The sequence below is a fragment of the Musca autumnalis genome, unplaced genomic scaffold (genome assembly GCF_047663935.1).
Source record: "Musca autumnalis isolate F117 unplaced genomic scaffold, ASM4766393v1 scaffold_4, whole genome shotgun sequence".
NCBI lineage: Eukaryota > Metazoa > Arthropoda > Insecta > Diptera > Muscidae > Musca > Musca autumnalis.
Window position 1 is genome coordinate 9,871,893 of NW_027411977.1, and position 24,989 is coordinate 9,896,881.

General features: G+C 35.5%; 1 protein-coding gene across 2 annotated transcripts in view; it reads left to right on the forward strand.

Moving 5' to 3' along the window:
- Window positions 1-13,132, forward strand: part of Ir64a (Ionotropic receptor 64a) — a 55,490-nt gene extending 42,358 nt beyond the window's left edge. For both annotated transcript variants that reach the window (XM_073984307.1, XM_073984309.1), the window contains 8 exons: window positions 2,199-2,365; window positions 2,445-2,609; window positions 2,668-2,879; window positions 2,943-3,201; window positions 3,264-3,426; window positions 3,493-3,595; window positions 12,204-12,395; window positions 12,452-13,132. In XM_073984307.1, coding sequence (XP_073840408.1) covers window positions 2,199-2,365; window positions 2,445-2,609; window positions 2,668-2,879; window positions 2,943-3,201; window positions 3,264-3,426; window positions 3,493-3,595; window positions 12,204-12,389 — 1,255 coding nt within the window. In that variant the 3' untranslated portion in view covers window positions 12,390-12,395; window positions 12,452-13,132. The remainder of the gene's footprint in view (window positions 1-2,198; window positions 2,366-2,444; window positions 2,610-2,667; window positions 2,880-2,942; window positions 3,202-3,263; window positions 3,427-3,492; window positions 3,596-12,203; window positions 12,396-12,451) is intronic.
- Window positions 13,133-24,989: the final 11,857 nt, after the last annotated feature.

Sequence of the window (24,989 nt, forward strand, 5' to 3'; positions counted from 1 at the left end):
AACTAATGTGGGTCATACAACACAAGGCCCAGTTATTTATCTCTTTATTGCTATCCCCATACATTCCATACATGGGATACTAGAGTCAAGCTCCTGCTAAATAGCTCTGCACGTAACCATCGCAACGTTCCAAACTACAGTGGTGGAGATATTTGCTTCCTGGTTCGCGGTGACCATCATGTTCTTTCGACTAATAAAATCTACTATTTCCCTGACTTTGTTGCGGATGCCGCAACTGTCGATGAAGTTGGAGACTAGGGTTATGACTTTTTTTACATCCTCATATCCCTGTATCACAGCGTGATGAGTTTCTACATAAGATAACATAAAATCTTAATTATAAGGTGATTCGGTGAAAAAAACTTCACGCACAAAATTATTTTCAAACTTGAAGAAAATGTTGTAACTATGAAAACTTTCTACAAGATTGACATTTACGGTATTTTCGTATGTTTTACTATTTTTGAGATATTGAAGTTCAAATTGGGACAATCGCCCCCTTATAAAACAATGTCATGAAGGGTGCGCCTTTACTAACTTTTAATGAAAACCGCTTACACAAGGGAAGTTTTTGTGAATTCTGAGACAGCAATTTTCATAGATGAGAAAAATCCTAAAACAAGAAAAAATCGATGTAGGGGGTTTTAAATAAATCGCGGTCAAAATTCACATTTTTAGGGTTTTTTTATGTTTTCATGGTTTTGCTTGGAAACCGCAAGTCCAATCGAAATGGAGCTAAAGAAAATGTTGTAGCTGTGAAAATTCTCTAGAGTATTGACGTTTATGATTTCTTCCCAGGCTGTACCATTTTTGAGATAAAGAAGCTCATTTTTAGGTTTGTTTGTTTGGTTTCGCGATTTTGCTTGAATACGACAAGTCTTGTTGATATGGGACCTGAGAAAATCTTAAAGCTGTGAAAATTCTCTACAAGACTGGCTTAAGTAACTTATCCTAGGTTGTACCATTTTTTAGATATATAAGTTTAAGTTGGGAATTTGCAGTCATGACATTGTTTTATAAGGGGCGATACAGAATTGAATTGAATTGTCCCAATTTGAACTTCTATATCTCAAAAGCAGTAAAACCGAAGAGAATACCATAAAAGTCAATCTTATAGAGAATTTTTATAGCTACAACATTTTCTTTAGTCCCATTTTGATAGGACTTGCGGTTTCTAAGCAAAAACGCCAAAACCTAAAAAACCCTTAAAGCTGCTAATTTAAATCGCGGTTTATTTAAAAAGCGCTCCTACGATTTTTTTTTGTTTTTTGATTTTTCTCATCTATGAGCATTGTAGTTTCAGAATCCACCAAAACTTTCCAGATGCAAGCAATTTCCATTTAAATTTGCTAAAAAAGTACCGTGATATATTTTTTTAACAAAAACAAAAAATCAATTTTTTCAAAGTGCTTTGTACATGACTTTTTTCAATATTTGAATGGAATAAACGTTATTTTAGTTATTAGTAGGCATAAGTTTATTCATTCGTGCAAGAAGAACCCATATTTGAGAAAACAAATTTTTACACTTCATATTCCAAAAAATATTTTTTAATCGATTTGGGCGTGTTTTTTTATTTCAATGGAATAAACGCTGTTTTTGTAATTAACAGGCAAAAGTTCATCCATTCGTGCTACAGGAAATCTTTTTTGAGAAAAAATTTCGAAAATCATACCCCTATTGGAGACATGCTTGGAGATGCTCTGACAGTTGCCCTGAAGGCAACTAGGACCTGAGTAGCCTCTGAAGTCCACCCATTCTCTTCATTTATTACATCTCACCTACGTTGACATATGGTGGATGTGGATGTGGCTAACGAAACAGATTGTTCTCTATCTAGCCCGGATTTGTTCTCTATCCCGCTCGGAGCAGGCATTCCGGAATATATTGCCGCTCCCAAGGTGAAAAAAGCATACGATAATTTCTTCGAGTCAATCTGGTGTATAGATCCTGCAGCCGTGGCATTGCTTCTTCTTTATATATAAATGGTTTAAAACCGTTAAAAATAAAAAGATATATGGAATGCGAATATTCATAAATTTAAATCGGAATCGGTTTCATTATATTTTCGTATTTGTTTACTTATTAAAGACACAAACAATATTCACTTTCCAAAAAAACCCCTTTCCCTTAGAAGGGACGTTTTATATCACTCCTATTTAAGTTACCGAGTATTAATTCTAAGTATTTACTTGCAGACCTTGTTTCATATTTCGTCATCCACGCAGTACCAAAAAGGATCGTATCGTATTTTTGCAACCCTTTTCTAATGATGTCTGGATTTTGTTGGCCGGTTGTGGTTTGGCTACAATTTTACTGTTGTGGCTGTTGACATCATTAGAAACTGAGGGTAGGCCGGCTTCAGGTGATGATATATGATTAAGTGTTTTTCTTAAAAAGGCCAACAATTTATGGAAATAAATTATTTCTTTTGCAAACAGCAGCTATTTCAACAAAATCGTTGCCAGTGGGAAGGCTTAAAAGGCGTTTTATACGTTGGGGTGGTTTGCTTTGTGGTTATGACATTAGAGATGATAATGCGGCAACACAAAAAGTTGGCATGTTCTTGGAGTCCCTCTTGTTTTATGTGGGTTCCATTTGTCAGCAGGGTATGACCTTCAGTGAAACCTAACAATTTAAATAATTTACAACATATATTTTTCGAAGGTTTAACATTTTCAACGAGATCATTTTCCGGGCGCTGCATTGTAACCACTTCGTTGTTATTTTCATTTGCAATTTATCAATTCTATTCGGCCAGTATTGTGGGTACATTGCTTATGGAGAAACCCAAAACCATAAGGACTTTAAGAGATTTAATACATTCATCGTTGGAAATTGGTATTGAGGATATTGTCTATAATAGAGATTATTTTTTGGTAAAGACTTTGAATATGTTTTGTATTTATACATACAAAAATTATGGATGGTTTTCAATTTAGCGTACCAAAGATCCCGATGCCCAGGAGTTGTATGCTAAAAAGGTTACCAGTATGCCGGCAGCAGATGGCACTGGATTTGTGGATGCACCACCTGATAATTTGGTTTTACCCACTTCGCTAACACCCATGACGGAGGCCCAAAAGGCCAAGGCTTATCGTGATATTTTACACAGTCATGAAACTGGGGCCCATGCAAAGACTAACGAGGCCTCCAATTGGTATGAACCAGAATATGGTGTGGCTAAAATCAAGAAGGGACGTAAGTGTTATGTTGTTTACTACTTTTTATTATAGCATTTTTATTAAAACTATTTTATACAGACTTTGCTTTTCATGTTGATGTTGCTACCGCTTACAAAATTATGGCTGACACATTTACGGAGAAAGAAATTTGCGATCTAACCGAAATTCAATTATTTCCACCTCAGAAAATGGTTAGCATTGTTCAGAAGGGTTCACCGTTACGTAAACCCATAACTTATGGGTAAGTTTTCAAACAGTAGTATATTTTTGTATATGATTATAATTTTTCATATATGTATGAGTGTAGGTTAAGACGTGTTACAGAAGTTGGTCTAATGGATTATGAGCGCAAAATTTGGCATTCACCAAAACCCCGCTGTGTTAAACAATTGCACACCGATGATCTTCAGGTAATTTTTAGCAGTAAACGGTAATAAAATTTTATGAGAATATTCATTGGATTATTACAATGCTTTCACAAATACCTTACAATTTTAAACCTTTGTGTGGGAGGTATCAGTAGGAGTGAATCAGTGGTATTAGAAGTCGTGTAGTGTTCTAATGATCATATTCGCTTAAAGTACATATTGAGGCTACAAACACCATAGTTTGGGTTTGTCCTGTCAGATCCAGTTCGGATTTTATGGCCTCATCTAAACTGGTCTAAAGCTACAGTATTTTGCATTTATCGGTCCTTTATCTCAAAAACGAATAGGGATTTGGCCTTACTGTCTTTGGCAATGTTGTAGCCCCAACTAGTAGAACTTATCTTTTGAACAGAAATTGCTGAAATTCTGGTCCGTATCAGCTAAACTATTGGGAGTTGAACCAAGTAACCTTCTGCAAAAATCTTCCAAATAAAATTCTCAGAAATTCTTCAGAACATTCTGAAACTCAAAAATGCTTACTTCATATTGTTTCAGAAGTATTTCGCATCATATGTATCTTTTACAACACATATCGCTCATTTACTCAAAGAGTGACACATTTCAAAAAACCTTGTTTCGAGAAAAACGCGTTTTAAGTTGCCAATTGAAATTTGACTTCCCAACTTAAAAAAATTATTACACAAAAAATAAAATAACTAATGGGACCATCTTTTGTAAAGAGCTAGCCAGATATCAGTGCTAAATTTCTGTGCAAGATCAAGCATGATTTGAAGTGCTTAAGTGCATCATAACCTCAAAAAACTTTTTTGATGATTTATGCCAAACTCCTAGCAAATAAGCTGTAACTCGTTGAGTTTTAGAGATATAAACTTGAAAATTTTACACAATATAAAGAAGAAGTCGTACAAAAAATACAAACTACTAACTCAAAAACCCCTTTTTTTTGAGTTATGCCACTCTTTGAGTAAATGAGCGATATGTATTTCAAACACAGATCACACCAACAGTTTATTCTCGCATTTCGGATTTCACCACATTATTGAAATATTTATTAAATTGTCGTTAAAAAATATACTAAAATGTTTGATAGAGGCATTTTACCACAATGACATGTTCTGAAGAGTTGTGTATTACATTCCAGCGAATATTTTTCCGAAAGAAAACATTAACGGTTTTATGGACATTTTCCATATTTTATAAAATTTGAGCCAATAACTATAGTTTATCGAGTTCATTATTTCTCCAAGCATTTTATTCTTGCCCTTATCTACAAATTTGCTTTAGAGGTCAGATGAAGATTCACATAGCTTTCAGAGATATAGCCCAGAACTGCTGTAAAAAGTCAATATTTAACCATATTTAAATGGGACCATAAAATCCAAACTGAATCTGACACAACAAAACCCAACTAGGGTTTTTGTTGTTTGGGTCTGTACTTTCAAAAAATCCGCAGCTCAAAATGTTTGCAGATAACCTTAAAAATTTTGCACAGTGTTATTGACCAAACTACCTGTAATTTGATATTTGAGTTTCCCGTTATCACAAAACTTCTCCAGCAAAAATTATCAACATAGGTCAACGTTTTGGTATAGCCTTATTAAATTCTAGCACCGATTTTAGGGTTTTCTTATCTATATTTTCAGGTAAGATTGGATGTCCTTTAGTATATATGGTTCCCAGTGGTTAAACACTTATCTATCAAAAATTGTCAACAATGTTCCCATATAAAGGTCCCATATAACGAATTTATCTGACTGAATTAGCTAAATTAATTCTGAAATTTAATGATTCCATAAAAGTTTAGAATATTTCATGCTGGAGAATATGAAAATTTCGGCACTTTTATACCCTACACCAGTATGTAGGGAGGGTGTTATAAGTTATTTTTGCTCAAAAAGTTTGTAACGCAAGGAAATAATGGTTGTAGACCCATACTTATATATACCAAATTGTATGACTCGACGAGCTGAGTCTAGCTGTTCATGTGCGTCCGTCCCTCCGTCCGCTCATCCATCAGTCCATCTAAACTTTGTAATCACGCTACAGGTTGCAATTTTGATCGGATCGTCACCAAATTTTGGGCGTTGATGGGGATCCCGGAGGGGAAGAACTCTATTGATTTTGGTGATGGTCGGATGAAAACGTCAAAATTTTTTCAAAAGCGAATATCTCAGTTTCTATAAAGGGTATACCAAAAGCAAAACCTGACAATGAAAGTACAAAATATCACCTTTCATCGATGTGAAGTAGGTTGTCGTAGGTGGTCAAACAACGAACATATCGCAATAGTCGCTAATGAAACCCAACTTTTTATTTTTGCGATTTTAATTATAACGAAGAATATCACAACTTTTGTTGGGGACCTTCCAAAAAGCAAAGATTGACTATAAAAGCAGAAAACCACATCTTTACATTGTTGCAAAGTAGGTTGGCGAAGGTGGCCAAACAACGGAGATACCCTTGAAGTCGGTAATGCATTCCATCTTTTGTTATCATGCTACAGGTCGCATTTTTGATAGGATCGTCACGAAATTTTGGTGGTAAATAGGGCTCTCAGAGAGGAAGAAGCATATTAAACTTGCTGATTGTCGGATAATATTTAAAAGTCAGAATGGGCACAACATTGTTTGTGGACAAAAATTCAAAGTATTTTTCTTATGCGAATATCTTCGCTTTAAGTAGTCATATTCCAAAAGGAAACCCCATCAATGGATAAGGAAAATATCACCTTTATTATGATGCAAAATAGGTTGGCGCACATCCCACTTTCCCATTTTGTATTTGAATTGTATTGACGAGTATCTCAGCTTTGTTTGTATGCCTTTCAACAATGAAGACATTCTGGGCTTTAAAATGTTCCCAATTGCGTTTCCAAAATTGGTGAAATGCTTGTGATGTTGAAAAAGACGCTGGGATATCCCAATTTAAAATTTATGGAATTATATTTCCATGCTAGACATTTCTGCTTCTGTTGGACATATTCCAAGGAACGGTCCTGACCGTTTAACATGGCGAAGTCCAGGATTTATCTTGGTCCCTCTTTCATCTCATGTGGACACTGACCTCCAGTGGTGTCACCTGGGGTAGCTGCCTTTAATACCCGTTAAAGGTAGTGAGCTAAAATGTGCCGCGCGGTCACCCATAAGAACGTTAAAAACTTGGGTTTGGGCGCAGGGTTAGTAACCCTCCCCTAGAAAAAACAGCCTAGTATGAAAAAATAAAAGAAAAGAAAAACAAATCCCTCTATAGTTGACGACCCCCGCAAACGTTTTAAGAACCATGATCTGCGAATCTGCACTTGGAATGTTAGTACTCTTTATAGAGAAGGTGCAGTTTACGCATTGGCAGATGTACTTGAAAAGTACAAGGCATAAGTTTGGTTGCGGATTTGTAGTTGGTCGGAGGTTAAAACACCTGGTCTCCAGATTCAAACCAGTGAATGTAAGACTTGCTACAATGCGAATAAAAGCAAAATTCTTCAACATCAGCTTTATTTGCGCTCATGCTCACACTGAAGACAAGGACGAACTGACCAAAGATATATTTTATGAACGCTTAGAAGAAAAATATTACCGTTGTCCTGTCCATGACATTAAAATTATTCTAGGCGATTTTAATGCCAAAATTGGAAAGGAGAATATCTTTGGCCCAACAGTCGGAAAATTCAGTCTCCGCAGTGAAACATCTGACAATGGCATGATGCTGATAGACTTCGCAGCGGCAAAAAACATGGTAGTTAGCAGCACCAGATTTCAATATCTCGACATACATAAGGGCACCTGGCTGTCTCCAGATCAGAAAACAAGATATCAAATTGATCACGTTGTGATAGATGGAAGACATTCATCGAGCGTGTTGGATGTGCGTTCGTTCCGAGGAGCAAACATAGACTCGGACCACTACCTTGTTGCAGCAAAGGTACGCACCCGTTTAAACGTAGCAAACAAAGTACGAACAGACACAACAAGAAAATTAGACATCGGTAAGCTGCAATCACAACAGATAGCCACAGCATATTCCACTCAACTAGCCCAATTGCTTAATCAAAGCACTCCTCATCCCGATAACATATCAGCGCAATGGCAAAGTATTGCCCACTCCATGCAAACAACCGCAAAATCCATACTTGAATACCGGGGACCTCCACCAAGGAATCCATGGAATCCATGATCAGGAATGTCGTGCTGCTACCGAAGAAAAAAATGCGGCATATAGCGCACGAGAGAGATTTCGGGAGAAAAGGAGAGAGGAGAAACGTCTTTTCCGCAGGAAAAAGAGAGAGATGGAAAAGCGGGAGTGTGAAAAAATCGAGATGTACAAGAACCAGAATGAAGTCCGAAAATTCTACCAAAGAGTCAAGCATCAATCTGATGGCTTTGGTACAGGCACATCCTCCTGTAGAGACCAGCAAGGTAATTTGGTAACTGATACAGATAGTGTGCTAAGGAACATTTTTCAAAACTGTTGGTATCCAATAGCAGCGAAGACGACGAAGATACCACAGACCCAATCCCAGAAGATGGTATTGAATGTATACCGCCCAGCCAAGATGAGGTAAAGACAGCAATAAATCGGCTGAAGAATAATAAGGCATCAGGAGCCGATGGCTTACCTGCCGAGCTGTTCAAAACCGGAGGCGACGCGCTGATAAGGTGTATTCATCAGCTAGTTAGCACCATCTGGCAGGAAGAACGAGTACCCGACGTTTCGAACCTGAGTATCCTGTGTCCCGTCCACAAGAAGGGATATCAGACTGTATGCTCTAACTATAGGAGCATAAGTCTGCTCCCGACTGCTTACAAGATCGCGTCAGGGATATTGTGCAAACGACTAAAGCCTATGGTCAACGAGATAATTGGACGATACCAATGCGGCTTTAGACCTGACAAGTCCACCATTGGCCAGATATTTACTCTGCGTCAAATCCTTGAGAAGACCCGCTGCGTTCAAAGGTATTCCAAGTCATGTCTGAATTTGCACGGTGCTCTTGAAACAATTTTAAATGGAAGGTGCTTACACCTCGGAAGTTTTTGCGGATTCTGAAACTACAATGTTTATAGATGAGAACAATCAAAAAACAAAAAAAATCGCCGGAGCGCTTTTTAAATAAATCGCGATTTAAGTTGACATTTTTAGGGGTTGTTTGCCTAGTAGCGATTTAGCTTAGAAACCACATTTCCTATCAAAATGGGACTAAAACAAATGTTGTAGATATGAAAATTCTCTACAAGATTGACCTTTATGATATTCTCGTCGGTTTTACCGATTTTGAGATATAGAAGTTCAAATTGGGACAATTTAAATTCAATTCAATTCTGTATCGTCCCCTTATAAAACAATGTCATGACTGCAAATTCCCATCTTAAACTTATATATCTAAAAAAATGTTACAACTAAGGATAAGTTACTTAAGCCAGTCTTGTAGAGAATTTTCACAGCTTTAAGATTTTCTCAGGTCACATGTCGATACGACTTACCGTATTCAAGCAAATTCGCGAAACCCTAAGAAAAAAAAAACTAAAAATGTAAACTGAGCTTCCTTATCTCAAAAATGGTACAAGCTGGGAACAAATGATAAAGTCAATCCTCTAGAGAATTTTGACAGCTACAACATTTTCTTTAGCTCCATTTCGATTGGACTTGCGGTTTTCAAGCAAAATCGTAAAAACCTAAAAAACACCTAAAAATGTGAATTTTGACCGCGATTTATTTAAAAATCCCTACAACGATTTTTTCTTGTTTTTGGATTTTTCTCATCTATGAACACTGCTGATTCAGAATTCACAAAAACTTTCCCTGTGTAAGCGGTTTTCATCAAAAGTTAGTTAAGGCGCACCCTACATGACATTGTTTTATAAGGGGGCGATACAGTCAGTGCATTGTCCCAAGTTGAACTTCTATATCTCAAAAATGGTAAAAACCACGAAAATACCATAAAGGTCGATCTTGTAGAGAATTTTCATAGCTATAATATTTGTTTTAATCCCAATTTGATAGGAAATGCGGTTTCTAAGCAAAATCGCGAAAACCTAAACAACCCCTAAAAATGTCAACTTAAATCGCGATTTATTTAAAAAGCGCTCCGGCGATTTTTTTTTTTTGTTTTTTGATTGTTCTCATCTATGAACGGTGTAGTTTCAGAATCCGCAAAAACTTCCGAGGTGTAAGCACCTTCCATTTAAAATTGTTTCAAGAGCACCGTGTTTGGTATACCCGCAAAGCTCATCCGGCTTTGTAAAATGACTGTAACTGACACGAGGTCCTCAATAGGAAGGAACCTCTCCGAAGAGTTTTGTACCAAAAGAGGTTTCATACAGCCTTTCGTGTGATCTCTTCAACATTCTTCTTGAGAAGGTTATACGAGAGGCAAACGTCAATAGAAGTGGCACAATCTACACCAATAGCCACATGTTACTTGCTTATGCTGATGATATAGACATCATGGGAAGATCAGTAAAAGAAGTAACCGATACCTTTATGAAGGTCGAAGGAGAATCAGCTAAAGTGGGTCTGGCGATAAACGGTGAGATAACCAAGTTAATGGCGTCGATGCGCAATGCGTCCATTGAGCTAGGACCAACTGTGGTAGTAGGTTCCTATAATTTTTAGGTAGTAAAAGACTTCATCTATCTCGGCACCTCCGTAAACACAACGAACGACATCAGTTATATTGGCCAACCGGTGCTACTTTGGTTTAAGTAAGCAGTTTAAAAACAAAGCCTGGGTACTTACGCAAGCAGATAAGGCGGTGCTTGGGGTGGTTGAGAGAAAAATTCTTTGAAAGATCTATGGACCAATCTGCGTTAACAACAACATCATATAGTTAAGTGAATGTAAGACTTGCTACAATGCGAATAAAAGCAAAATTCTTCAACATCAGCTTTATTTGCGCTCATGCTCACACTGAAGACAAGGACGAACTGACCAAAGATATATTTTATGAACGCTTAGAAGAAACATATGACCGTTGTCCTGCCCATGACATTAAAATCATTCTATGCGATTTTAATGCCAAAAATTGGAAAGGACAATATCTTTGGCCTAACAGTCGGAAAATTCAGTCTCCGCAGTGAAGCATCTGACAATGACATGAGGCTGATAGACTTCGCAGCGGCAAAAAACATGGTAGTTAGCAGCACCAGATTTCAACATCTCGACATACATAAGGCCACCTGGCTGTCTCCAGATCAGAAAACAAGATATCAAATTGATCACGTTGTGATAGATGGAAGACATTCATCGAGCGTGTTGGATGTGCGTTCGTTCCGAGGAGCAAACATAGACTCGACCACTACCTTGTTGCAGCAAAGGTACGCACCCGGTTATACGTAGCAAACAAAGTACGAACAGACACAACAAGAAAATTAGACATCGGTAAGCTGCAATCACAACAGATAGCCACAGCATATTCCACTCAACTAGCCCAATTGCTTAATCAAAGCACTCCTCATCCCGATAACATATCAGCGCAATGGCAAATTATTAGAAAAATTCTTTGAAAGATCTACGGACCAATCTGCGTTAACAACAACATCATATAGTTAAACGTATCGAGATTCAGAGATTGCCTTGGCTAGGTCATATCATAAGAATGAGCGAAGATGAACCCGCTAAAAAGGCGTATAAATACGGACCGCTTGGCGGTGCACGCAGAATTGGCAGGCCAAGGAATAGATGGCGCAAACAAGTGGAAGAAAGGGCGCAGTATTCCAGAGTGCGAAACAACAAATAGAGAGAAATGAAGATCTTTTCTTAGTTCGGCCTATGTACCAAATGTTCTGTAATGGGCCAGCGAAGTAAAGTAAGTAAGGCGAAAACGTTAGTATCTCCCTAAAAGAAAAATTTACGAGTAAAAAGCTTATGTACAGTGGTAGTTGTATAGAATATCACATTGTCGGCCCGTCCCACTCACTTGTTTTCTATTGAAACACATCCTCATCGGTTTTTTTTTGTATTGAAAGAAAAATCTAATCTAAAACTGATATGGATAATTCCGAAACTGAATTTGTGCAGTCCATCTTCGAATACAATCTGTTCGAGAAGTGTCGTGCGCTCCAGTCAGCCTGAAAGAAGAAGTGACATTGCTAAATCGAAATTGTCCACAACAATGTTTTAAAATATGTTGGTCTATTTTGGTGAGGGACATTTTTAATCGTATCAAAGAACTCCAATAGCCACACAGCTTAGGGTATAACAAGTCTTCAGACGATATATATAACGCTATATCCTCATGTATGAGAAGCAAATACCCATTACGCCGTAAATCAAAATTGAACTCGCATATGCCTTGTTTGGTTTTGTGATATATTCACAATGTGCTTTGGTGCGAATGCTGCAATACTGAATTTGTTGTACATCCACACTGCCGTTATGAGGTACTTTCAATACAAATACTGACTTGAGTAAATGTTTCTTCTGTATTTCAAGCATTACTGCTAGTTGTTTAGTAGCTTTTTATCAAAAACTCTTATGTGAGCTATTTTTCTGAAATTGACGGCGTATTACAAAGGGCATAAACCTTCTTATAAATTCTATGCTAATACTCGTATGCCATTTACATAAACAATATCCCTTCAGTGTTTTATCGACAAATATTGACTCATAAAACAATTTCAATAAATATTCCCAGGTTGATATGCAAACATTTACATCAGCTTTTTTCGTTCTGTTGTTTGGATTCTTGGTCAGTGGCCTTATATTATCCTTAGAGATTATGCATCATCGAATGTGGCAACAATATACAACAACAACAATAATACCATCAACAATACCAAAAACAACAACAATGCCAAAACGAGGGTCATCAAACGAATAAAATGAGGTAAGAACTTGTGCAAATATTACTCTGAATATTTAAAATATTTGCTTCGTTTTTAGGGGTTTTGCTCTACTTCGATATTTACTTTCAAATAAAATTCAGCAGCTCCTGTTCAAAGAAAGGCCATTTATATTGCCATTTCAAATATGTTAATCGTTTTTTGTTATTCTCTTTATTTGCTAATGTATGCTCTTTGTTTGGTCGGCTTATTTGTAAATTTGTTTGCTTTTTGTTGTTGTTGATACTTTTATTCAATGCTAAGAATCATTCAATGTCTGTGTGTAGTTGTTAAATATTTATGAAAAAGAAAGGACTTTCAATAGCCCTTAAACAAATAAACTCTCTATTATGGACTAACTATGGCACTATGCGAAACCAGTGGCGTAGGCACCAAGGATATCTATCGCACTGATATAAACAAACTTGTTTCAACAAACTATTTAAACTGCACTGTAAACCTGAAGAAACTGAAGCTTTTGCTAACTGCGCCATTGTCATATTCCCAAAAGAAAATGATAAGCAAAATACTCGTTGCATAAAGCGCACCAGCAAAAATCTACATTTATATCTAGAACGGAACGGCCGAACCATGCTAATGCAATGTGGTTTCTTTTCTATCCAACTAACAGGGATAAACGGTATGCGAAGGAGAAAGAATCCTATCCTATATATTTGTATATGAATAATAATAAATAATTGTACACACAACTAAAATAAAACAAAAGCGTAGAAGAACAAAAGAGATGTTTCTTTGTAATGCTACTTTGGGGAAAATAAAAATATTGAATTTATGCATTTTTAATAAAAACCATTACAATAAAACCACCAGCGTTTTCTTGTTTTATTTCATGTTTTCCTTTGATGTAGGAATTTGTATTTGTTTATTTACAGTTGCCTTTTCTCTTGTCTTTATTGGGTTGGAATTATTTTTTCGATTACATTTTGGATTTGCTTTCACTGTGATCTTCTTAAATACAAATTGAGAACAACAAGTGAAAATAATGTTAAGTGAAAATATTGACCGAACTTTTAATACGAGTTTTATTGAAGCATAATGAATAATACTAAGCTCTTCTGTCACGTCAAGGCTTATTCCTAGGAGAAGTGGAATGTGCTAACTGGAGAATATCACTTTTTTTTAAAAAAAATGTGTAATTCGAAGGAGACATCGATGTTTTCTACGCATTCAAAATCCAAAATACCATCTTACAGCCACTCCATTCAGAAGATGTATGCACAATTGGGTGGTTTTATCCTAACTCGAAAAAATATTCACTTGGCAAAGTATTCTAACTTTAACGCAAAATATGTTTTATTTCGAAAACAAAAGTAAAACAAACCATAAAATCAAGGTCTCTACCAAGGCGAATTTAGGAAGGTGATCCAAAAGGCAAATTCAGATTTTCATTTGTTGTCAAAACATATTTTTCAATCAAAAATAAATAACAATATTTCAGTTTTGTCAAGAATATATCTGTGCAAACTCTTTAATTAAGCTTCGCGAAGAAAATTTCATTGTTTCCTTTATTCTTTGGTGGATTATTCGCACAATAATTTTTGACAGAAAATGAAAGTATGAATTCGCCTTTTGTATCACCTTCTTAAATTCGCCTTGGCAGAAACCTTGATTTTAATTTTATAAAGAATATTTTATCGTTTCCATCTTTCTTTGGTGGATTATTCGCACAGAAACGTTTGACAGCAAATGAAGAATAAGGCTTGAATTCGCCTTCTGGAAAACGTTACTAAATGAACCATGGTCCATACTATAGGTGTCCATATGAGCGCCCATGGGCTGTCGGTCTGTGTCAATTTGCTCACACATACAATTATAATAATTGTTCCACAAACATCCCAGATGGGACAAGGGAGACTTCTCTCATATCAATGAGTGCACGCCGATTCATATTGCCTCAATGATATGGGACCTACTTTTTATTGCCGAGTCCGAACGGCGTGTCTTACGACACCACTTGTAGAGAAGTTTTTCATGGCTTAAATACTCAGGAAATGTCGCCAGCATTACTGAGGGGGAATTTTGCCACCGTTGAAAATTTTGATGTTGCTTGGCCTGGGATTCGAACCGCAGACCTTCTGAGTGCAAGGCGGACGTGCTAACCATTGCACCACGGTGGCCACACACACAATTAATCAAGTAAAAAAGTGTCAGTCGGCTTTGCCGACAGATATATACCCTCAGCCTGTATATATTGAAACAATTTTTTCTCAAAAAACGTATGTATTTAGGGTTTTTTTGGGAAATTGAACCGACAAAAATGTTCATTAGGATTAGAGATCAAACGTTTTGTGGAGGAGATACTAAAAGGAATGTATCTACATTGACCATTATGGAAGTGGATCTCCAGCCACTACATATGGTGCCATAGGGGGTTTTTACACCCTTCGGGATGTTTGCTCAAGAAGTATGGACTTGCCCCTGAAAAAACGTTTACTATCGTAATTGAGGCAGCGAATGCATGTTGCTTCAACAAAAATCAAAGTGATTCGATAGCAGGTCTTAAAGTGAACTTATCCGAAATTTTGTGTGGGAGGTACCGGATGGAGTGGACAAATATAGTCCCTATTTGAACCTGATCTATTTCTAGTAGATATATTAGGATGTGTAAAGTATGGACCAATTCGGCCACTCCCTTCAAGAGTTACCGTATAAACAAATTTTCCGAACAGTTTTGAACTTTTGTGGGGGAGGTTCCTGAAGGAGTGGACCGATATAGCGTATCTTCAAACTTAAACTATGTTTGGACAAAATATTACTAAGGCCAAATTTTGGACCGAATAGGCAGATCCGTTCTAGAGTTATCTTGTGCTCCAACCACGTCACACGGTTTTATAGGTTTTTTTTTGCAACTTTCATGCTATTTTCTCAGGAAGTATGGACTTGCCCCTGATGAAACTTGTACCGCCGTATGTGAATACAAGTTGCTAACACAAAAAATCAAAGCGATTCGAGAGATGGCCCTAAACTGAACTTTTCCCAAATTTTGTGTGGGAGGTACCCGAAGGAGTGGACCAATTGAGACCCTATTGGAACCTCATATTACTCTGGTAGAAAGTTTACGCTATACAAAGTATGGACCAAAGGAGTGCACCGATATAGGCGATCTTCGAACTTAAACTGGACGAAATATTACAAAAGCCAAAATTTGATCCGAATCTGTTCATCCGTTCGAGAGTTATAGTGCGCTCCAGCCAGCCATACAGGCAGACATACAGACGGACGGACATTGCTCAATCGACTCCAATTTGTCTGAAACACATTTCGTCCAAACATACTTGGGGTCTAAAACCTTTAGTTCGATGAGGCACGTTTTGCCCGTAAGAAAGTGTATATATATAAATCGATAGTTAAAAATGATAGCCAAAATTACTAGTATGTTTTGATCAGTTAAATGGATAAATGCTTAACGTGTAACGGATATTATATCAGTTTAAAAAATATAATTATAACAGTTGATCTGTATATGCGCTTTATTTAATTACATGACGTGTATATACATACATATATCACAAAGGACAATTTAATGTTATTCTTTAAATTCCTTGATATTGAAACTAGTGCGTGAATCCTTGATACTGGGACTTATGTTGCTTATGTTTACTTGGTCCTGGGAATGTGCATCTCAAGTGTGCTTCAGATAATCCAGATGTACCTCAAATAAAATGCATACAAGTTTAATGAGATAATTAAAGAATGTATTGTCCCAAAAAAGTATATATACTTACCAAATATTCTTCTAAAAATATTCTTCCTTTTTTAATTTAGCCCAATAACACGTTTGTTGCATCTTTATTTAACAATAAGTTTTTGCACGTCAAACGCACCAAAAACTTTTTTTTTTAATTCAGAATAAAAAATACATTTTATACAAAATGACTCAGGCGCTCATCGCCTTGTAAAATTAGTCAGTTGGCATAAGGGAAAATAATCGATAAAAAGCCACTTATGTTTAAAAAAAAGCTAGCTTTATGTGGGCTTTAAATCGGCCACCATCCCTACAAGGTTTGTTGTCAACTACCCCATCAAAAATATTCGGAAGTAGTGCAAATGATTTCACTACATCTTTCAATATTCACTACACATTTTATAAGCAGTTTGTTGATCCCTACAAGCAGAAACATAAGTTTTCTAAGGATATAAAAGAGTGTATACATTTCTAAGAATTTGTTATAAAATAAAGAAATACAAACTAATGTTGCGCACATATTTGCGGTAATTCACGAGATGGAAATTATTTTTGTAGTGGAGTTGGAGTCCATGTCAAAATCTGAAATGGGGATGGGAAGACAATATAAAAAACCTTTTGTATAATGAAGCAAGATCAGGTACGCTTTTATAAAATAGAGAACTGAGGAAGAAAGCTCAATTGTGTTTGAATTTATTGAAAAGGTTTTATAATTAGTGATTATTTAATACAGTTCTTAATATACTTGTTTACACAAATAAAAAATGAACTTTAATTATTCTAGGATATTTGCTGTGGAAACAAAATGGTCTGAATGGATATCAAAGTTCACATTTTTAGAGTTTTTGGGACTAAAAACATGTTGTAGCAGTGAAAATTCTCTGTAAGATTGGCCTGTATGATATTTTCGTAGGTTTTACCGTTTTTGAGATATAGAAGTTCAAATTGGGGCAATGCACTGGCTGTATCCTCTCCTTATATAACAATGTGATGCAAGGTAAAACCTTGGAAAATATCATTAGGGTCAATCTAGTAGAGAATTATAAATTTTTCATATAATATCAGAATCCGCAAAAACTTCATTTATGTTAGTTCAGGCGCAATGTGATCATCATTAGACATGACAAAAAAAAACTATAGTTGTAACCAAAAGTCACCTACATTTCAGATAAATGTTTTTCTCAACCGAAACGAAACTCCAAAAACAAAAGTTATACAAGAACAATTACTGTTCATAAACATGGCAAGGGCATGATGCCAACTGGCATAGGGTTACTTGTTTTACAATTTGTTGCATTCACAACAAGAATTCAATTTCTTCAATGTAGCAGTACAAACATACACATTCGCTCCCACAAACACAAGTTCATAGAAATGTCACATTTATTTGTCAGCCTTTTCAAAATTTTGCTATTTAGGGAAGAAGAATTTGTGGCTGTAATAGGTCATTATAACACTATATTGAACTATTGGCTTAAATAGCTATTTAAAAATTATTTTCGGTGGTCTATAAAATAATATTCGAGGTACCCACTATCCATGTATTGGTGCTTTGTTTTTTAATAGTTAATTTTATTGTTATTTTACTTTTATCTTAGTTTTCTGATGTTGATGGAATCATTGAATATCCGTCGTCTTCGCCGACCATTGCCTTGTTTACTTTGCTTTTCTATACGTTTCAGCTTGTCCTCTAAAAGTTGTAAACACAATATTATTATTCCAACAGCGATAAGGATCCTTCCTTCTTGGTCATGGCTTGCTAGCAGTGAAATATTGTTTTATTGTATCCGTAATGGGTAGGAAATTTTGTTCAAAGTTCATTCCATCTTTTTCCGCCTAATGGGTTACTAATGTGTTGTTCATTACTGTGGCGTGGCTTTCAACCAATGTTTCTCGGTCAAATGTCATTTTAGACTTATATCTTTCAAAACAAATAATTGAGGAAGAAACAGCAAAAAAAAAAAACGCCACAACAATACTAGAAATAGTTACAGTGAGTCACAGAAAAAAATATCCATTTGTTTTTCTTTCATTAAAGCTGCGATTGCTAAGAGTTAATTAATAGGAGTGATTTAATTATTTTTATATTTTTACATTAGTGTCTTAACTTAAAATAAAATTAGCAATATTCTGGTAAATTCAGATAAAAAAATAATAATTGTTTAACAACATTAACCCAGCAAAATGTTCGACGCCACAGATGCCATTCAATCATGGGTGTAAGTGATCTGGCATGTCATATTTTTAGCATCTTCATCGATGAATTTTATATGAGGGTGAACCCCAAAAGATGCTATTCGTTTTTGGATCCAAAGCATGTCATTTACACCAATGCATTGACATGTCATTTTCACCAGTGCTTTGGCATGTAATTTTAACCAATGCTTTGGCATGTCATTTTCACCAACCCTTTGCAATGACATTATCATTAGGACAAGAGTTTTAACAACGTTGGTTGTGATTTCGAGTCTCCGACAACATCAAGCCTATTGTAAATAATTAATCTTATATATTTAGAAAAATGTGTATAAATAAAAACACAAAATTCATCTCTATTGGATCAATGGAATGGGTTCAAATGCTGATGAAAAGATCGGATCTTTTACGACTTCCTTTGCATGGGTTGAAATGCTGATGAAAAGATCGGATCTTTCACGACTTCCTTTGCATTGGTTCAAATGCTAAAGAAATGATCCGATTCTTCACGACTTCGTTTGAACCAATGCAAAAGATGCCATGAAATCACGTCAACGCGTGGAACCCCTTCCTTCAAATTTTGCTAGGTAATTTTTACCTCACAGTGAAAAGTATTCACTTGGTAATACTTAAAATTTTATGACAGTTAACAGTTATTTTTGTGTTGAAATTACGAGCACAATATTGCAAATGTTGTTTTTTACACATTCCTCATACGTGTGCAAGTTGAGAAATCTTTTTTTTTTTCGAATTTAGACAATGGGGCGCTGAAAAATATGATTGGGGACAACGTTCCAATTTTATCATGATAATGACCCCAAGCACAAATCACACATTGTTCATGATCGGATGCTATATAAGTGTCCAAAAGTGATTCCCCGCATTTGAATCCTATAAAAACTAGCAAAGTGCCCGCTACTTCGTATGCGTAAAGGATATAAAAAATTAATAAACATTATTTAACATAGAAATGGCGAACACTAATACCAATTGCACTAATACCAATTTTAATCAATATTAAATTTTATTTAACTAAGGGTTTTCTGTCCTCAGAAGGTAAAACATTCTTGTAGACAAAGAAACCCAAGACCAATGTTAATACCATGTAGTACTTTTTGTAGCCTTATAGTAGATATTTCCATACCATTTTAGCCATCAACGACCCGCATAACAATTTTCAGTATTTATAAGCATCTCAAAAAACTTATATTATCGTTCATGCATTAACAACATTGTACCAAATTTAGTATTTTTCGTACACCTGGGTATAACCTTAAAATAAAAATGACCTTCTTATGAACCATTTATTTCGCTCCATCAGTTCCATCAGTTCTTCCAAGCCCAATAATAGTAATTTACATATAAATACCTAAGCATGAATTTCCGAATCCTCCTCCTAAAATTTCAAAAATCCTGCTAACTCTTTTACACAATAAAAATTATATAAAATTCTGTTAGATTTAGAATTTTTCGTACACATAAGTACGAATTTTCAAAACTTTCTCAATCCTACATTCCCACAGTAAACTTACATAATTCCAAATTTTAGGATTCGAGCTCTATCCGTACCATTTAGTTCCATTTACTACTTTTCGTAACCATAAGACGTTGTCAATCCTACACTCCAACAGTAATCTTAATTCCATATTTCAGGGTTCCAGCTCTATCCGTTCAACCAAATCCAATTGGACCAAATTTAGTACTATTCAGCAAGTTTCGTGCTCATAAGTACAAATTTTCAAAATAGCATCAATCCTACACCCCAATAGCAATCTTAATTCCAAATCTCAGTATTCCACCCCTATCTGTTCACCCAAATCCGAATTGTAACAAATTTAGTACCATTTAATACATTTCGTACACGTAAGTACGATTTTCCAAAACTACCTCAATCCTATACTCAAACATTAATCTTAGTTTCATATTTCAGGTTTCTAGTTCTATCAGTTCTCCCAAATCCAAGTAGTACTAAGTTTAGTACCATTTAGTACTTTTCGACCACATAAGTACGACTTTCCAAAACTACCTCCATATCTGAATCCATATCTGAATTTTAGCTTTCCAGTTCTATCCGTTCACCCACATCCAAATTATACCAAGTTTAGTACTATTTAGTACTTTTCGTACCCATACGTACGAATTTCCAAAATATCTTTAATCCTACACTCCAATGCCAAATTTCAGGATTACAGCTTTATCCGTTTGCCAAATCCAAATTGTACCAATTTTTTTTTTTTGCACCAATTATTACGAATTTGCAAAGCTACGTCAATCCTGCACTTCAACAGTTATCTTAATTCCAAATTTCAGGACTCCAGCTCTATCCGTTCACCCAAATTAAAATTGTACCGAATTTAGTACCACTTAATACTTTTCGTATACATGAGTACACATTTACCAAAACACCTCTTTGTATCAACCCTACTTCTCAACTTTGATTCTCATTCAAATTTCAAGCTTTTACCTCTGTCCGTTCACATAATATTAAATTTTACTAAATTTAGTACATTTATCGCCCCAAGACTAACCACCACCCAAAATTTCAAGATTCTAGCTTCAGCCATTAAGTCTGTGCGTTGATTATTAGTCGGTCAGCCACACAAATTACACAATTTTTAGTAAATTTTAGTACTTTTCTCACCCTTCTAGAAGGTATTTCCAAAAACCCAGTCTTATCGACCACCTTCGCCCCGAGACTAACCACCACCCAAAATTTCAAGATTCTAGCTATAGCCATTTAGTCTGGGCGTTGATTATTATTCGGTCAGCCACACAAATTACACAATTTTTAGTACATTTTAGTACTTTACTCACCCTTCTAGGACGAATTTCCAAACACCCAGCCTTATCGACCACCTTCGCCCCATGACTAACCACCACCCAAAAATTTCACTATTTTAGCTTCATCCGTTTTGTCTGGGCGTTGATTACTTGCCGGTCAGCCACACAAATTTCACAATTTTTATTACATTTTAGTACTTTTCTCACCCTTCTAGGAGGAATTTCCAAAAACCCAGCCTTATCTACCACCTTCGCCCCAAGACTAACCCCCCATATAACAGAACATCCCGATTTTCGGTATTCTGAGGGTTTTAGCAACCTTTTTTAATCGATCTAACCGTAATTTGACATTTAAGATTCTTAGGGGTCACAATACTACTCCACCAAAAACTGTCAAAATAGGTCCATACTAATGTATAGCCCCCATATAATAGTACCTATCGATTTTCAGTATTTTGAGGGTTTTAGCTATAGTTTTTAACCGATCTAGCCGTAATTTGATATTTAAGGTTCTTAGGGTTCACAACACCAGTCCACCAAAAACTGTCAAAATAGATCCATTTTTAGGTATAGCCCCTGTATAACGCTACCTCCCGATTTTCAGTATGATGAGGATTTAAGCTAACATTTTTTAACTGAATGATCTGTACCACGGTGCAAAATTTTTAAGGTAATCTTGTGCAAACAATTTGAGCTGAGGATTTTTTTAAAGTACAGGCCCAAACGACAAGAAAAAACCCTAGTTGGGTTTTGTTGAGTTAGATCCAGCCTGGATTTTATGGCCCCATCTAAACATGGTTAAATATTGTCTTTTTAAACAATTCTGGGCTAAAACCTATGTGAATCTTCACCTGACCTCTGAAACAAATTTGTGGATAAGGCCAAGAATAAAATATTTGGAGAAATAAAGAACTCGAAAAAGTACATTTATTGACTCAACATTTTATAAAATACCGAAAATTTCCATAATTTGCATACATTTAGCATCATATCTCCAAAACCCTTGATTTTTTCTTCATGTTTTCTTTTGAAAAAAAAAATATTCGCTGGAATGTAATACACAACTCCTCCGAACATACCATTGTTTCAAAATGCTTCTATCACACTGTTTTCAGTATATTTTTCAACGGCGGTTTACTAAATATGTCAATAATGTGGTGAAATCCGAAATTCGAGAATAAACTCTTGGTGTGAACTATGTTTGAAATACGTGTTGTAAAAGATATGATGCAAAATACCGCTGAAACAACATGAAATAAGCATTTTAGTGTTTCAGAATGTTCTGCAGAATTGCTGAGAACTTTATCCCAAAAGTTTAGCCACTACTGCCAGAATTTCAGCAATTATGTAAAATTTTCAAAAAGATAAGTTCTACTAGTTTAGGGCTACAATATTGCCAAAGACAGCAAGGCAAAATTTAATTTAGTTTTAGCCCAGGTTAGATTGACAGGACAAACCCCTAGGGTTTTTGTAGTCTCAATATGTACTTTCAAAAAATGCTTAGTAGAAGTTGTTTGCATTTTCAGTGTTGCATAGTGTAATTTGACATTTAAGGTTCTTGGGGCCACAACACCACTCCACCACTCCACCACTTTACTTAGTTTTACATTTAACTCACATAAATTCACGGGTCGTTTAAACGCCACAAAAAAATGGTTTCAAAAATTGACATGAAACTCTGGTTTTTCGAAAATTTTTGTGGGGTTTTTGCATTTTGTTATAGTATTGCCTGTTATCTGTCATCTCACGCTCATAAAGCTTTATTTGACTTATGCATTTTAATGCAATTGGCCTAAACCCAGCGTTGCCGACAGTTTTTGATTGGAAATCGTCAAAAAAATCGTCAATAAAATTTGGAAAATCGTCAAAAATCGTGAACATAGTCCAAAACTATGCTTGGTTGCCGCTTAATGTGAATTTCGCTTATAGTTATGACAATAATAGAGATATACAACTCACAGCAGTAAAGCTAACTTAATCTCTCAGTGCTTCCCATATGGCTATTGAGTTTGTGTGGAATCGAAGTGAGGGTGAAATTGAAGGAAGGAGGATGAAAGGAACTACATGAATGCAAGAGCTGGATATAGTTCCAATAGTTCCTTGTCCGGAATAGTTCCTTCGAACTAGTTCGTTCTGCAACTACACAACTCTACAGTTTTGAATAACAGATTTGCTCAAATATCCCCTGATTGATTGTGTGACCGTCCATGTCTTACGGCCATGACTCATGACTCACTATCTGACCTCTTAAAGAGCCCAGAAAGCTGGAGTCCTATATTTTTCACAACGAGATAGGCGATTTTCCGCCATTAACAATCCTAAACGAAAAATTTCAACTGATATAATGCGAATGTAAGGCAAAAAAGCTCAGAGATGTACCTAAATATAGTCAATCTGGCTGAAAATTGCAAAGAACATTAAAAAAGCTCATAAAATCGAGTTTGCATTTTGTTTTCTTTAAATTTTTTCGTTAAATTTTGGTTTAAATATAATTATCCTGTTTTATTTAATGCAATTTTGGCTAACGTGAAAAATCGCCATTTCAGGGCATAACATCGTCAAATCGTCATTTTCAGATTTTGGGCCAAAAAATCGTCAAAATGACGATAAATTGTCAAATTCAGCAACACTGCCTAAAACCCAAGCTATTAAAAAAATCGACTTTTTTGTAATTTTCGACTTTTGATGAAAAATTTATGATAATTTATATGATAAAAGTTTAATCATAAATGCTAGATTCATATAAAGTCAGGGATTTGTTAGGGATGCAGTAAGAGCATTTTCTCAATCGCATTTTAATTAAAGAAACTCAAGTGGATACTTTTGACTGTGACTCACTGTACATTAAGGACAATCAAGACTTAAGAAGGACATCGATAAAAAGAGAAACAATTACCGACTGAGAGACATTTAATTTGATTGTTTGTTTTTAAAATGTATTTCTTCTTGTAGTTGTATACGAGTAGGTAAAGACTTTCATTTGTTGCTCTAATTGTTTATGAAAATATTTTTATTATTATTATATTAGATTGGATTTTTTTCTTTACGGTCCCAAGAAAATTGTCTTTAATGTGACATTTCCATTAGTGAAGAATATTTGAGGAACTTTTCTACTAATTACAATATCCTGACATACATACTAACTGCACTTGTGTCTTGTAGACCTTTGGGGTGGGTTGGTGAGAACTATGACAAATAATGTTTGTCCTTCATAACAGTAGTTATCATGTCCTTCATTGCTTGTGCGTGTGTCTGCGTAAAGAAACATTTGAAACATTCAAGCTGAAATTAGCCGGCAATGCCGTTGTGTGTTGTTACAAGTATTCATTTCTACCAACCGACCAACTAGAATTCAATTAAGCTTTGTTTTGGCTCTTTGTTTATTTCTTTTGTTTTCTGGAAAAACACAACCTGTAATTTAGTGCAATTGTTGAGATTTCTTAATTGCAGGTTAACATTTTTGTAAGTTTTCTTCTAACAGCCTCGTTCTTCGTAAAATATAGTTCATGAAATTTATATCGTAATTACTGGGTTTCGTTTTGTAGTGTTTAAGTACAAAAGGTATGAATAAAATAAAAGTTATGAAGTAAAGGAATAAAAAGGGAAAAGGATTTCCCTCCAACATCCCTGACCATGCCACGCAAGACTTAATCCATATCAGCAAGTGGAGTTTAGACATTTTTAAGCTCACTGATTTTAGCACATCCGTATAGTGATTCATAAGTCGATTTTCCTGTTCCAATTTATCATCATGTAGTCAATCCTGGTTTCTAAACTTTATATGGAATTCAATTAGGTCAATACATTGAAGTACTGGACTTGTTGTGATATTAAAATAATTATTTGCTCTTATTTTTCTAATGTGGTCACCAGATTTAAACAACAAAAAAAAAAAAAACATTGTTCCACAACATCC